At 43.5% G+C, this 14,216-nt stretch overlaps 3 protein-coding genes across 7 annotated transcripts in view; 2 read left to right on the forward strand and 1 right to left on the reverse strand.

Moving 5' to 3' along the window:
• The window catches only part of LOC131881642 (CCR4-NOT transcription complex subunit 9-like), a 3,555-nt gene extending 2,555 nt beyond the window's left edge, over positions 1 to 1,000 (forward strand). The window contains exons 4-5 of the mRNA XM_059228567.1: positions 319 to 410; positions 495 to 1,000. Coding sequence (XP_059084550.1) covers positions 319 to 410; positions 495 to 801 — 399 coding nt within the window. The 3' untranslated portion in view covers positions 802 to 1,000. The remainder of the gene's footprint in view (positions 1 to 318; positions 411 to 494) is intronic.
• A 3,311-nt stretch (positions 1,001 to 4,311) lies between these two features.
• Positions 4,312 to 8,694, forward strand: LOC131881637 (uncharacterized). The gene is made up of 3 exons (XM_059228560.1): positions 4,312 to 4,719; positions 5,557 to 6,869; positions 8,123 to 8,694. Exons 1-3 carry the CDS (start codon positions 4,648 to 4,650, stop codon positions 8,625 to 8,627), a joined length of 1,890 nt encoding a protein of 629 aa, XP_059084543.1. The 5' UTR covers positions 4,312 to 4,647; the 3' UTR covers positions 8,628 to 8,694.
• Positions 8,685 to 14,216, reverse strand: part of LOC131881635 (Ca(2+)/calmodulin-responsive adenylate cyclase-like) — a 37,924-nt gene continuing 32,392 nt past the window's right edge. For 2 of the 5 annotated variants that reach the window (XM_059228554.1, XM_059228553.1), the window contains 7 exons: positions 13,196 to 13,653; positions 12,040 to 12,748; positions 11,482 to 11,972; positions 10,964 to 11,291; positions 10,770 to 10,826; positions 10,330 to 10,655; positions 8,685 to 9,410 (listed from right to left, as the gene is read on the reverse strand). In XM_059228554.1, the coding sequence (XP_059084537.1) occupies positions 9,053 to 9,410; positions 10,330 to 10,655; positions 10,770 to 10,826; positions 10,964 to 11,291; positions 11,482 to 11,972; positions 12,040 to 12,748; positions 13,196 to 13,653 (2,727 nt within the window). In that variant the 3' untranslated portion in view covers positions 8,685 to 9,052. The remainder of the gene's footprint in view (positions 9,411 to 10,329; positions 10,656 to 10,769; positions 10,827 to 10,963; positions 11,292 to 11,481; positions 11,973 to 12,039; positions 12,749 to 13,195; positions 13,654 to 14,216) is intronic. The other 3 variants (XM_059228557.1, XM_059228556.1, XM_059228558.1) reach the window with 3 other exon arrangements.

Consider the following 14,216-nt stretch of genomic DNA (forward strand, 5'->3'; position numbering starts at 1 on the left):
TAAAGTCAAAATCACTGGTACAGCAATCAAAACATTTCAACCCTGTCATGGTAACTAGTAAGCATGAAAAATGCCAAAAAAGGGCATATAACCCTCTTGACAATATAAGTTGCAAGGCGGATGTACGGTACAGCAGAAAAGTAGAACGGAATCAGTATTTTGACAGGATTGGCCTTGAATCGGTCTGAAGGTTGCCAATAGTAATAGTATACAAATGGCCAGAGTCAGTTNCTAGTATTCCTATGGTTAAGTCAGAAAAAAACTCCAGTTTATAGCCTTGGGTCTGACCGAGTCTCATTTTTATCTCCCACTTTCCAGGGCAAAATGGTCCTTTCTCTAGCTAAAGAGCCTTCAGCCAGACTTTTGAAGCATGTGGTGCGATGCTACTTGCGTCTTTCCGACAATCACCGGTAAGTACACATCCATTAAGGTCATCTGCCCTTACAAACTACCATCATGTTATTTGATTCTTCAACTTTCGTTCTATTGCACAGAGCTTGCGAGGCACTTTGCCAATGTCTTCCTGACCAGCTAAGGGATGATACGTTCACGGCGTGCTTGAAGGATGACAAGTCCACCAAGCATTGGCTCGCCCAATTGCTGAAGAACCTGGACACCATGTCAGCCGGAGGGGGAGCGGCCAACCCCAGCCAAGGGGGTCAGGCGGGTGTCAGTCTAGGTGGGCCCCCGAATTTGAACAAACCTCCGGTGGGATTAACAGCAGGAGGTGGCGTGTTGGGCGGAGGTGGAGGCGGGGCCGGAGGTTCTGGTGCTGGCCCGAAACTGCCCGGCGCTCTGTGAGGGATGGATGAGATATCGGCTATGTGCACGTACCCGATTCGTCATAATTTCTATTACCAACAGCAAAAATAACATCACTGCTACCAAAAATGTTCACATCAACACATTTCTGACTGCTAGACTGCTACACCTGGCTACGTTTTGCAAATAAACAGAAGCGAAGAATGCTCAAGATAACGAATAAAAGATTCAACTTCAATGAACCATAGATTTCTAGACACTGGTTGTCGAACGACCGACCATTCGGTTGGCCAAACAGTACAATAAACCGGTTTGTGATCCATTCCCAGGAGATCATCCATTGTACTGTTTTACCAACGGAGTAGTCGGTCGTCCGACATCCAGTGCCTAAATGTCTATGAATGAACCAACACCAATTTGGGAAAATATCAAGTTCACGGAAACTTTTTTTTCTTCTTTTTTTGCGGACTTCCTTAACGCTACCGGGATTGGAATCCCAGCAGTTCAAGACGAGAAGATTATTTATTTTACTTGACTTTTATTCATATATATTATTTGATCGACCAACATATTGGAGCTGGCTGATCTGGCTAATCCTTGAATAGAAGGTTGATCCGGAATTTTAGTCAAAAACTTGTCCAAGTCTGACTTAAATCTTGCTACGGGATCAACGCCTACATAAGCCCTACGAATATTTGAGGGCAGCAAATTGAACAATGAAGGAGAGCGAGAAAGAAGAGAGTTGGACTTCATTGTTTTAACTAGCCTGGATTCTCGAGGGCTTGAGGGTGCTCTCAAAACGCACATTAAGCCTCTAAGGTCACTACAATTGACCCTAAATCCTAGGTTGGGACAAAGCTCATGAATGCTTTTGAAAACGTACAATATCAGATACCTTTCGTACCTTCTCTGAGTACTGTACAATCCCAACCTTTCTAACCTCTCCCAATACGAGAGCTCTCTCATATCTTCAATGTTCCTAGTAAAACATCTTTGGACCTGCTCGAGCTTTTGCAAACCTGCTGAACTAATTAGAGCCCAAATGGGAGAGGCATATTCAAGATGCGGCTGAACAATCGACTTGTACAGAGTTAGCATCGTGACACTATCTCTGGACTTAAACGTGCGATATATCCAACCACATGTTTGAAAAGCCTTACCAACTTTCAACTGGATATGCTCATCGAACTTTCCATTATCTTGGAGGACTACACCTAAATCCTTCATGGATGAGACCTGCTCAATGTCCTTACCTTCATCATCTAATAGTGGAGTGTCTAATGGCGTCGACCCAAAGGTCATTGAACGGAATTTCATTCCATTCAAGGCCATGTTACTCGCAGCAACCCAGGAATAAATTTGGTCTAGGACCTTTGCCAGACAACCAGAATCCTGACCATTCCTACCAACTACCAATTTTGTATCATCAGCATAAGAAGAGATACTGACATTACTACTACCAAGCTTCTGAAGCGGAGCAATGAAGATAATGAAAAGGAGAGGACCCAAAATGGAGCCCTGAGGGACGCCTGACTTGACATCATTTATGTCACTAAGCAAGGACACTAAAGCACTAAGGGATCCCTCAATCTTAACTAATTGTTTCCTACCACAAATGAAACTTCTTAGCCAATTGAGAACCTTGCCTTGGATCCCAATCTCATGGAGCCATGTTAACTAAAAGGCCATGATCTACCTTGTCAAAGGCCTTGGCAAAGTCGAGATATACTACATCGACTGATTCATGGCTCTCCAGTCCCTCAATAACTTTCTCTATATGTTCAATCATTTGGGTAACCGTGCTAAAATGTGCTCGGAACCATGCTGGCTAGGAGGAAGGACTTCATGGATATCAAGAAATTCAACAAGTTTCAACTTCATGATCTTCTCAAACACCTTCGCAATATTCAAAGTAAGAAAAATCGGCCTATAGTTACTGGGGAGTGACTTATCTCCCCCTTTGATTTACGGTTGAAGTTCTCAAAAATAAATTTGAAATCTCGACTTCTTCCAGGAACACGTTCGGTCTAGAAAAAATGGAGAGGTTGGTAATGATGGGGGGGGAAAAGGCACTTTGGGTTTTGAGGGATCTACAAATGATTAAATATATGTTTAGTTAATCTACTTATACATGATCCATTCCCAAGCAATGGCATTATTTATTCATTTCATGGCTAGTTCCGAGACTTGCAAAGTAAGATCTACCGATTTCGTAAAATCCTACTCGAACCTCTCAGTGAAGTCCCGTGATGTTGGGTCGCTCATTCGCCTATCTGCCTCACAACTTGAAGGAAACTGGCCAAAACATGCTCGCACTGCAGAAACAGGGCCCATATTTATAATTAGATTATTTCAACAGGTGAGTCTCATCCTTACCATCGTGTCTGAATGCCATTTTCTCTAATTTGATTTCAAATTGGTATCATTTAGCAAACTTGTAGAATGTACGACCCAACAACTTTGATTTTGCTACTAAATCTCGATCAACCAAGAGTTTGACTTCACTGTGTAGAATAGACGCGGGTCATCTTGTCCGCCAGTTCGAGTGCTCTGCCGGATCGGGTTGCGTTGGGTCAAACTCTCCGCTAGGCCAAGAACTCTTCCGTTCTTGAGTTCTTTTTGGCTAAGCCGAGTTATGCGATCATTGCATATTTGAGGTAGCTTTGGGCTTGAAGTTATTGTGAGGAGTACATGTTGAAAACCAACAGCTGTCACTCGAAGTTAGGGTCATTAAATGTTAATACACTAACAATGCCTGTATTTGACATTCCTTTTTATAGGTGTAGTGCTGCCAACTGCCCACCCAGAGGAGCTTTGTCTTGAAAATACATTTTTGAATCCACAGATCAAGTGGTATGTTAAAGGTAAAAAAAAAAATCTTTTTGAATTTCATGCAGTTCTAAACTGATATGACAAATTTGAGGCAAAATATTGTTTTTGTAATCATCCTACATATGTCTATGAGCCATACCGTAAGTTATCTGATCACTTTTGTCTGAGGTACTATAGACGGTACTGGCTTTATAAACCAGTTATTTCAGAGTTTTAAGTTTGAGCCTATATTAAGGCATAGAGCATCTAATTATCAGCTTATAAAATACTCTATGGTTAAGTTTTCATTCATCGTTGATCGTTGATCTAAGGCAAGAAAATATTTCTGAAGCAATCCACCACAAAAAAGTCTAAAAAATTCCCAAAAAAGAATTCGTTTTCGTTTTTCACCTATTTGCTACTTATAGGTACATTTTTCCAACTTATCTTAGCTAAAAATTACAACTGAACAGTTATATTCCGATGAAAATATTAAGCTGTTATCCCACCTTTTGAGAGTTATCGACAGATTTAAGGACAGAATTGACTTAGCTAAGAACAATTAGCGCCCACCTTTGGTATTTCTGTGTCATAGGTGCGGTGCTCCTTAAATTCGGAAACAAATCAAGTTCTGATTTCCGCTCACGATTGGCCATTCCTCAATTTAATTTAGCTTTGATGTTCGCCACGCGAGCTCACTGGTTTCGACACCAAACAGTCTTGCCAAAATTCACCCCCATAACGATTGATGATAAAGAACCAACCATTTCAAATCCAGTTTAATCTTGGTCCGCACAGCTTAGATTTAGTTGATTATTTGCCATGTGTTTACTTGGATCTCAAAACGAGCTTTCCCGTAGGCGATTCTATCGACTTACTAGTGTTCAATGCAACGGCAAACCTGGATTAGTAACTCGTTGAAAGCAATGCTTGCATGCACCTTCTGTCTGTCGAAGAAAAACCTTGTGCACTTGGTACTCATTGGATTGGTATAACTTCGAGCTTCGTTTTCCTGGATCTCGCCTACACGAGGTTGATCTCCGACCAACACGATCCTCTGGCCCCATATCCAAGATGAGTAGCGTGCTTCAAATATCGCACAGGGAACATGTTCATTTCCTTATGCGACAGATCAGCAAAGCTCAGGTAACCATTGGTCCGTGCTAGCCAAGTAACCTCATGCTCAATTAATGATAAGATTATTCGCCCTACCATGATTGGAACTGGACCTGCAAACTAACTTCACATATAGGTTATTGAATTCAGGGATACCGAAACTTGTAGTAGCCTTGATAGGCTCTAGGCTCAAGCATTACGTATTGGTTGATATCGTAGATCAAAAGCAATGTCGCGTTTGATTGTTGGTGTATTTTGCAAATACGACCCTTTACGTATTAGATGGCGCAATTTGCATATCTTGAAGTACCATCCCCCTCTTTCTGCACGCTACTTTTTGTTTTTAGATTTTTTATTCCGGGGACCAGTAATGCATCCCATGGGATTTGGGGCTGTCATTGTTAGGGCAACCGAATCCGTCATCTATATTTGTTAAAAGTACCTAAATTCTTGATGAAAAATACATTTTCGATTAGGTCAATGAAAGAGCTCTATCAATTCTTAGCGGCCTTACTGCTTTTGTACATATCTTGAAAACCTACTGAAATGACCTAGTGCTAAAAAGCTACAAATTTTAATTGATTTGACGCAATTCTGGACCTCATTTTGTTATTAGCCAGGGCACGAAGCAATATATTATGTGACTTCAAAATTTCATTAGGTGGTGGCCTGGCTTCATTCAGTGGACCCGAAACGAAATGATGAATACGGTCCCAATATTACGTATCGTATCTCTGTGGCCACTGATTCGCCCCTTTTTTTAACCATTGTTAGGACGCCACCTGTTGGTGAAATCTTGAAAATACGCTTTTACTTCACACCCGTGATTTTACTGATATTTTAATGACTGATTGTCTCTCTCTCTAGCAACGCAATGCCTTTGCCGACCTGCATTTCATCTGCTCTGATGGTAAGGTAGTCCACGTGCATGCTGGGATTTTGGGCTGCTTGTCCCACGTGATTCGACAATGCATGACCACGAGAGTGCCTTTCGCCAATTTGGCTCGGGGCCTCTCCGGGCACATTGAAATCTTCGAAACAGAGCAAACCTTTGACCAAATGATCTCCTTGCCCGATGTGAGCTCAGCGGAGTTCCAGAATGTAATCGCCTTGCTGTATAATGGTCAAGTCATGATTGATCACACCCAAGAGCAATCTGAGAGTATTTTAAGAGTGCTCCACATGCTCCGTATCCCTATTGACAGTGACAATCTGGTGATTCAAGTCCAGTACGGGAATAAACCGGACCTGGACCCACTGAATGAGCGCGAGGAGTCGGATTCGAGTAGTAGCCTCAATAATGGGAATGACTTTCGGGACACGTCATGGTACCCCTCCGGTTTCCATGAGACGGATGAGGACGAGCGAGCTCCCTTGTCAAATTTCGGACATGATGGTGCATCGAATAATAATAATAACAATGTTAGTGACAATAACACCAAGAAACAACGTCGATCGTGTTCCAAGTGTGGCAAAACCTACTTGAAATGTGTGGCGCGTCATTTGGTCCGCCATGAAGCCAAATGTTTGGGTTGGATCACGTGTACCTCTTGTGGCATTGATATTTTGGGCGAGGAAATGAAACAACATCAGGAGGATTACCACGGCATCGTTGGATACGATACAGCTCCCAAGGCGCCCAAGAGACCTTCCAATGGAGCGGGTGATTATTTTCCGTGCGAGATTTGCGGGCGTAAAATCCATCGGATTTGGGTCAAGCGACATCGCAATGAAAAGCACTCAGAATATGCTCAGTTCACAGAAGAGGAGTATCAGGAAATCATGGAGAAAAGAGTCAAAATTGACGACCAGAGGGACATGGAAGAAAGAGAACCCTTCCATGAAACGGATCGAAGATTGGTGGAACAAGAGCCAGAAAATCAGGAGCAGGAAGGACACGAAGATGTGGAAGAGGATGTGGAAGGTGGGAAGCTCCTCAATTGTCTGAGATGTGAATTCCAAACACCATTATTGTCGAAGTTGAAGGTTCACGTTTTTGGACATTTTCGAAATCACATCAAAGATCAGTACCTACCCAAGGGCTCCTCACCCAATGAAGATTGTCCATTTTGCCACTACAAGGCGTCTTTGGCTGGAAATCTTCTCGCTCACATTGGGCTGACCCATCGAAAGATAGAAGAGTTCTTGAACTTGGAAGAAGTCACGCTCTTATTTCCCAGGTTATTATGCACAGTCTTGATTAGATCTTTCATTCGAAGACTTCATTTCTGTCGGATAAGTTTAAATGCAGCAATTGATTTTTGCTGGAAACATCTTGATCGGAAATGAATTTGATTTGTTCCCAATTAGGGACTGATATTTTGGTAACCAAGTCATGGCAGTTGAGAATTCCTAGAGTTTTGTACGTTTCTCAACCTAGTCATGTCTCATGAACCTCTGGAGTATGGACAGGGATGAGCATTTGTCCTCTTCTAGATAGTTTGTTTACCAATTGAGCGCAAACTCATTCATTCCGCTCACTGTTATGTGGCAAGTAACCCCATTCCACGCCAGCATTCACCTTTTTAGTTAATCTTGTAATTAGGGTCAATTGTAATAATGGCATACTTTTATTAAGATCAATGTTTGGATTTATATTTTTTTTTATTTATGTTTCATTTTTTCCTGGGTCATGTTTCATTTTGTTCACTGTCTTTTTGTCTAAGCCAAAATTAAGACACATCACTACATGAATGAAATTTCTAAAAAAAAAAGGAGTGCTGGTGCGGAACAGGGTAAACAAATGGACCAGCCAATGATCTTTCAATTGAAAAGAAAGCAAAAAAAAAGATGCTAGATTTGTTGCGGGTTTCAAGTGCTACTGAATTGGTAACCATTGAATATTGTTACTCAATCTAATTGAAGGCAGCAACTCAAAGATTAGACACCGTACTTTCACCCATCTACTTTACACACCGAGTTACCTGGCAGACTTGCAGTGCATACTCAGGGTGGATGGTTTTTCATCCTTCTCTGTGAGTCTGAAAACACGCAGTCAAAATGACCTGCAGCAACTCTTGTTGAAAAACAATGCAATACAGTGAATATTTTTTGTTCCTGTTTTTAATTCGAAGTTTAATTTTCAATTTTACTGTTCTCCATATTTCAGTGGTTCATCAAACCGCAAAAAGTTAACAGAACACTTCAAATTTATTTCCTGCATGCAACAGCCCTGCTAGGTATTGGTTTAAAAGATTCATTTTCTTCACTATACTGTAATAATGTCTTTTTAAGAAGCACAACATTTGTTTTTTTAGTCTGGCTTAACTTTGAATTATAACATCTCGTTTGTCCGGAGGTTGAAAAAAGGAATTGAAAAGTCAACAGATATTTCCGGTAAAAATGCGTAGCCTGTCTATCCACTCTCCATACGTTCTTGCCTTCATCTGGATAAAGTTCCAAACTATGCCTAATTACCTCTTACTCTAACTAGACCTCCAAGTCGTCCAAAGCTTGGCCCCAAACTTCTACCCCATGACCTGAAGGAACTGTCCGATTCGGAAGCCCCTCAAGCGGCAGTTCCATCCCGGCGATGGTCCATGGCCTGTTACATCTGTGACAAAACCATCTATCACTCCAATTTGAAGAACCACTTCTGTGAACACTTTGAAGTTCAGATTCGACAAGAATTGGAGCGAACCCAACCCAATACCCTGGTGTGTAGCTTTTGTCACTGGAGGGCACCCAATGGATCTGCTCTGGTCACGCACGTGGGACGAAGACACAACATGATCATGGACTATTTGGACCCGATGACTCGTGCCAAAATAATCGTGTTCGACGATGCTTGGGAAATGGAGAACTTTGGCCCCGACAAGGAGCGATTGTCATTTGTATGCGATAAATGTCATGGCGTTTTCGGCACTCATTTGGAGCTTTGCCGTCATCTCACCATGACCAATTGCGAACCTATGGTTATGACGGATTCCCAAAGTTAATGCCCAAATCTAGATATTATGTGCGTAATCCAAGAAGAATTTCAATGACAATCCGAATTGACAGGTACTTCAATAGTTTGGTTTATTATTGTGGATCGTTATTATTGTCTGGTTATTTCTTATACTTAGCAGCAACAGTGCGAGACTAGAGACCGGGTCAAAGCTCCCTAGGGCAGGTAAATAATAATAGTAATATCATAATTACGATTATAAAGGTGATCATAATGATAATAATGGTAGGACACGGAGGCCAAGGATTGTTGACCCTGCGAAAAAGATTTTGCTTTTGAGTTTGTCAAAGATGACCATGTCTTTCGCACACGAAACTGTCGGTGTTTCACCGTAGAAGTCGTAGTAGAGTAGATTACTTGATACAAAGCTCATGGTTGCCTCTAGGCTGGAGATTCCTGTTTACTACCTTGAGCTTAATCTTTAGAAGATTGCTCGTCTGGCTCTGCAGGGACAGATTTTGAAGGAGCTGCCAAGGGTTCTGGTTCTTTGGATTCACTTGGTTTCTGGTCGGAACTGGTTCCTGCTCCTGCGGATTGGTCCTCATCGTCATGTTCCAATTTGGAAGGGACGCCAAAGCTGCGTTTCATGTTCTCGGTCATATCCCGGATGTGTTCGACATGCACGTTGTCCAATATATTGCCCACATCCGAGTCGATATCGATATCGTCGTGGAAGAAATCCGATTCGTCGCAATCCGAGGTCAAATTACCGGGTAGCAACATTCCTCCAACAGCCCCACCATCTCTCAGGTGGTCATATTCGCTATCATACCTATGGAATCAAATTGTTAATTGATATGTGTCCATCGATAAAAATCGTCCAATACCATGGCTGGAGGGGTCAAAAATCTGAAAGGGTTGATTTGCTATTTGCTAGTTTTCCTCGTTTATTCGCCAGATTCGAAATAAAAATTGGGAGAGTTGGTCAAATGCATCGATTATGATGCGTTGAGAACTTCACGTGTTGCATCACAATCTACTCATTATTAAATAAATCTTAATTTTTTCGTCAAAATTATTTCCTTCGAGATTGACTACTTGTATTTCACAAGTACAATATGTGGACGGACACGACGCCTCGAATGGCGGCCGAACCCAAAACTTCCATAGAGACGACACCGTAGTAGGGAACAAATGTCATCATGTATACCTGTAAATCCACCAATTGTTCAATGACAATTTCGTCACAATAAAGTACAATAATAATAAGTATTTGTCATTTTTGTATCTTGAATGGTCTTTTTTTTTTTTTTACTAAAGATCTACTCCCCCTTACGATGACACAGATTGATTTTGAGCGAACAAAGGGAACTTATTAAGCGAAACGTTTTTAGGAATAAATAAATATAAATTTCTAGCAAAAACTGAAAGCGACCAATTGTCAAATTACTGATTAAGGCCCATCTCAAAATGAGTTGTCAACACGTTAGACTTAAAATTGTGATTACAAGGGGCCTAAAAACCCAAAAGTTTCCGTTAAAAAGAACAAAGTAGAATGTAATCAAGCGCCATCTAGTATTGCACTATACACTCTGTAATACGTCCAATGATTGCAATATCGCAATAAGGAAAATTTATTCATATTTTTGCAGTTTAAAACTTAAGCTCTTTTATTCTAAACCAAGACCGTGGGCAATGAAATTCCAGTTCCTACCAAGCCTTCTTTCACTCTTTAGTAGACGAGCACTCACATGGCATTCATGCTGTCGATGGACTCGCCCATAAGTCTGGATGAGGCTCGGGAGGACATTGAGGTGTCGTCCATGTCGGCTTCATGACCTCGATCATCTCCGTACAAGGAGTTGCCCTCACTATGAGGGGCGTCTAGATCCGTGAGAGGCTCTTCATCCTTCAAGAGACGCCCATGGGATGACTGTTGTTGTTGAAGAAGTTGTCGGCCAATCTCGTCATCCGAAATCTCCGAGTCCTCCTCACTCGTCGTGTTCTCAGTGATGACCTCTCCTCTAGCTCGAGCCATTTCCTGTTCTTGAACCATCATTTTTCGCATCTCTTCCTCCTGCGAAACGAACATTTTTTTTGTGTGTGTAAAGCTCTCACAAAGGGGTTTTATACTCTCATGGAATTCCTTCGAGAATCGATTCGCGGGTCCGAAACACAAAGATTTATTTACCTCTCGCTTTCCACCCGTCCAACGTCCAGTCATGGCAAAGGCCAGTCCAGGTGATACCTAGTTAATTAATCAAGCAATAAAGAAATAGCACTAATGAAGTCAACGTCACATGTGGATTAATCAAACTGACATCCATTTAGAGTCCCACTCCAGATCCATTGGAGGTGGGTGGGGGGGGGTGTTCCCTTCCTTACCTTAGCTTCCAAGGCGAGCAATCTTCGTTCCTCGGCTTCGAATTCATCAATCTCTTTCTGCTCGGAATTTGGCATTGGGTCGGATCTCTCTGGTGTCAATGACTTCTTGGACGTCGCCGGCATCGCCAATGCCGCAATGGCGCCAATGGGGCGGGGAATTTTGGAAGGCTTGGGAGGGGACTGCTGCATTCTGGGGGGCGTACTCGAGCTGGTCTCAGGCTCTGGTTCTCCGACCCCCTCCTCCTCAAGAGCTTCTGATTTGGATACATCGTCATCGGTTTGAATATCCGAGTCCATGTTCTCGTATTCACTGGCTTGACCCTTGGATCTGGAACAATAACTATGGATTGTTAAGTATGGTTGATAAAATGATAAAAATAGCGCTAAATGTATACAGCAAGAGATTCGTGAAAGAAGAGATCAAGACGACATAGAAGGAGGATTTTTGAGGTTAGAGCCCAAGAGATGAAAGTCGGTTAGACTAAGATTAGGGAGGTGTTGATGGGTGGGGCTGCTACCTGAAGCTCCCGAATCGTCTCAGTCCAATTGGCGGGGATTGGATAGGAGTTTTCACCTCCAAAGGAAATCGACCGGCTCCTTTGGCACCTTGGTCTTGGGGCTCAGTCTTGTTGTCTGAGACCGGGGTGGAATCTCTCATCAGGAGCTCCTCTTGCTTCCGGGCTAGTTCTTGGATGGCAGCGAACCCAACCTTATTATGGGCTGTGGGCTCGGGAGGTTCGAATTCTTTGGCACGCTTGGATACTAAACCTTGTTGTTGGAGCATTCTCTGCACATCGGATTCATGGTGCGAACCAGGGGAGGTGCTATTATACCTGAGTTCTTCGTCGTGCATCTCCTCTCTCCTTTGTCCAAGACGAGCAGCTTTACTCTCGTTGTCCATGTCAATGATCGACTGTGTCAGTGGAGGGGGCTGAATATCTTTCTGAATGTTCATCAATACATCACTCTCAACGGGTCGGTACAGGTCCAGATTGTCCTTTCCGGAGGACTGAAATGAAATGAAAAGATGAAACATGCCACTGGTCCGAACCAAGAAAAGCTTTATGAAGTCTTACGAGACGAAGGCTCGGTTTGCCGTGAGCACCACCGCCTCCGGATCGATCGGAGCCACTCCCAGATCGTTTGTTGGCGGATCCTTGTGAGGATCGGCTGGATTTCCGACTCTGATTCGATTCTCCCGTCCCTCCTCCGGCCCCTTGATTGCCCAACTGACCCACAGCCGAGCTCAACTCCTGGATCTGTCGGAGAACATTCTGCTGATCCGAGCTATTGGGAAGATTATTCGGGGCGCTTCGTTTGGGCAGGAACAACTTGTCCTCGTCTTCCTCGTCGTCATCACAGTAGTCGCCCTCATCGTCGTTGGTCTCTTCTTGAATGGAGTCCTCAGTTTTGGCGTGAGTAGCCGCCGAGGACAGCCTTCGACGACCAGGACGACCCCCGGAAAGGAACTCGAAACTTCCGCAACTGTCCCCGATATCACTGTAAGACATGGCTGAGCGACACGACTCCTCCACGCCAGCCACGCCATGGGGCAGGTCCAAGCGATCGCAGAGGTTCTCCCCGCCCCCTTGAACGTCATCCTCGTCACCCATGTCTAGTTCACTTTCGACTTCGCTTCGGAAATCGGATTCCGACGGAGGTCGTCTTTGACTGGGGAGTTTGCCATTGGCAGAAGGTCCGGGCACGCCTCCGAGGCCTTTGTTGACAGTGGGCGATGGGGAGTAACCCACGGAGGGGAGTTGTGGGAGGTTGTTGGTCTTAGTCCTGGTTAAGGGAAAGAGGAACAACCAAGGGTGGTTGGGGATCAAAACGAAAAATGCTCTGTCCTGCTCGAAGTATTCGAACGTAATCAAAAATGATGCCGCAAAATGATGGGATGCGCAATACGGCTCAGGACAGATAACCACATGCACTCTCAAGGCAAAAGACAAAATCAAAGATGATACACTTTGGAGTGACAGAGCGAGGGTATATGCATCGGGCCCTACCAACTTTGCCCATCCATAAAATTCGGATCCCCCCCCCATTGCAATCTTGGCATTGAATCTAAAAACACTTCCCATGATCCGACGCATAAGTCTTTAATAAATGTGGAGCCCCTAATCTAGATCGATTCTGTCTCATTGGAATCACAACTACTCGTACATCCCCGTTCTCGGAAGTTCGCCAAAAAAGAATGAAACAAATCAACTTTCACATTCATTGCCATACCTGGGTTTGTTCTTGGCTGGTCCGGGCAGAGATCGTCGCTCCGCTTTGGGCGATACCTCCAGGGAAGAGGGATCAATTTGGATATCTGACGGGTAGATCCATGGGGCGTGACTAGGTGGGCGTGACGGGGGTGAGCTCCGGGGGCTCAATTCCTCTTCGGCATCCGTTCGAGAGAAGTCCGTCCGGGAGAAGCTCTCGTCGGAAGAGCTCACGGAAGGACTGCGATTCAACGACGAGATCTCGTCGGCTGACGAGTGGATTCGAGACGAGTAGATCCCGCCTCCTCCTCCGCCCCCTCTGGAAGCTAGAGACTCTTCAGAATGGAAGCGGGGGAGCTGATATTGGGGATGGTGATGATGGTGATGGCTATTGTGGTGATGGTGGTGATGATGATGGCGCGAGGTTGAGCTGGAGCCCTGAGGGAAGTGGTGAGGGTATTGGTATTGCGATGCGGGTGGCTGGAAAATGATCTGATTATCAGTACGAGAGCTCGAGAATTCTCATTTATTTTGGAAAAGTGTTCAAATTTAGTTCAAAGAGTGTTGTTATTGTTGTGGGTCAAAATCGAGAAAATGCAGTATTTAAGATAAAATATATCTGAAAGGTATTTTTGAAACTTTCTTTTAAAAACTTGCCATCTAATCATTGCAAAATTTAGTTGCAATACACTTGCAACTACGGCCAAGCAATTTCAATAACAAGTACGGAACAGGTCTCTCCACGATTAATAACCTCAGGTTTGTTTCTTCCTGATAAATAATTACACGGCTGCTTCGACTTTTTGTCACGAAGAATCAGCTTATCGAATGTTCAAAGTCAAAAGTCGCTGGAAGACTAAGTTATCAACTAATTCCGCTTCGATACGATCCAAAGCTTTGAGTGAGCAAAAATATTAGCCAACAACAGTTCAATCAATAACACTAACNTGAGAGCTTTACCAAGTTCAGTGTACTAATCCTGTTTTAGATTGAGTCTCTTATGAATGAATCAGACACTCTGATACCCACTTTCATGGACAAGT

Source organism: Tigriopus californicus, chromosome 6 (genome assembly GCF_007210705.1).
Source record: "Tigriopus californicus strain San Diego chromosome 6, Tcal_SD_v2.1, whole genome shotgun sequence".
Taxonomy (NCBI): Eukaryota; Metazoa; Arthropoda; class Copepoda; order Harpacticoida; family Harpacticidae; genus Tigriopus; species Tigriopus californicus.

What these genes read in the sequence shown, in the direction of transcription:
- LOC131881637 (XM_059228560.1), top strand. Translation starts at nt 4,648, where the DNA reads ATGAGTAGCGTGCTTCAAATATCGCACAGGGAACATGTTCATTTCCTT. An exon ending in GACAGATCAGCAAAGCTCAG is followed by an intron (nt 4,720 to 5,556) that starts GTAACCATTGGT and finishes CTCTCTCTCTAG; the next exon opens with CAACGCAATGCCTTTGCCGA. An exon ending in GTCACGCTCTTATTTCCCAG is followed by an intron (nt 6,870 to 8,122) that starts GTTATTATGCAC and finishes TACTCTAACTAG; the next exon opens with ACCTCCAAGTCGTCCAAAGC.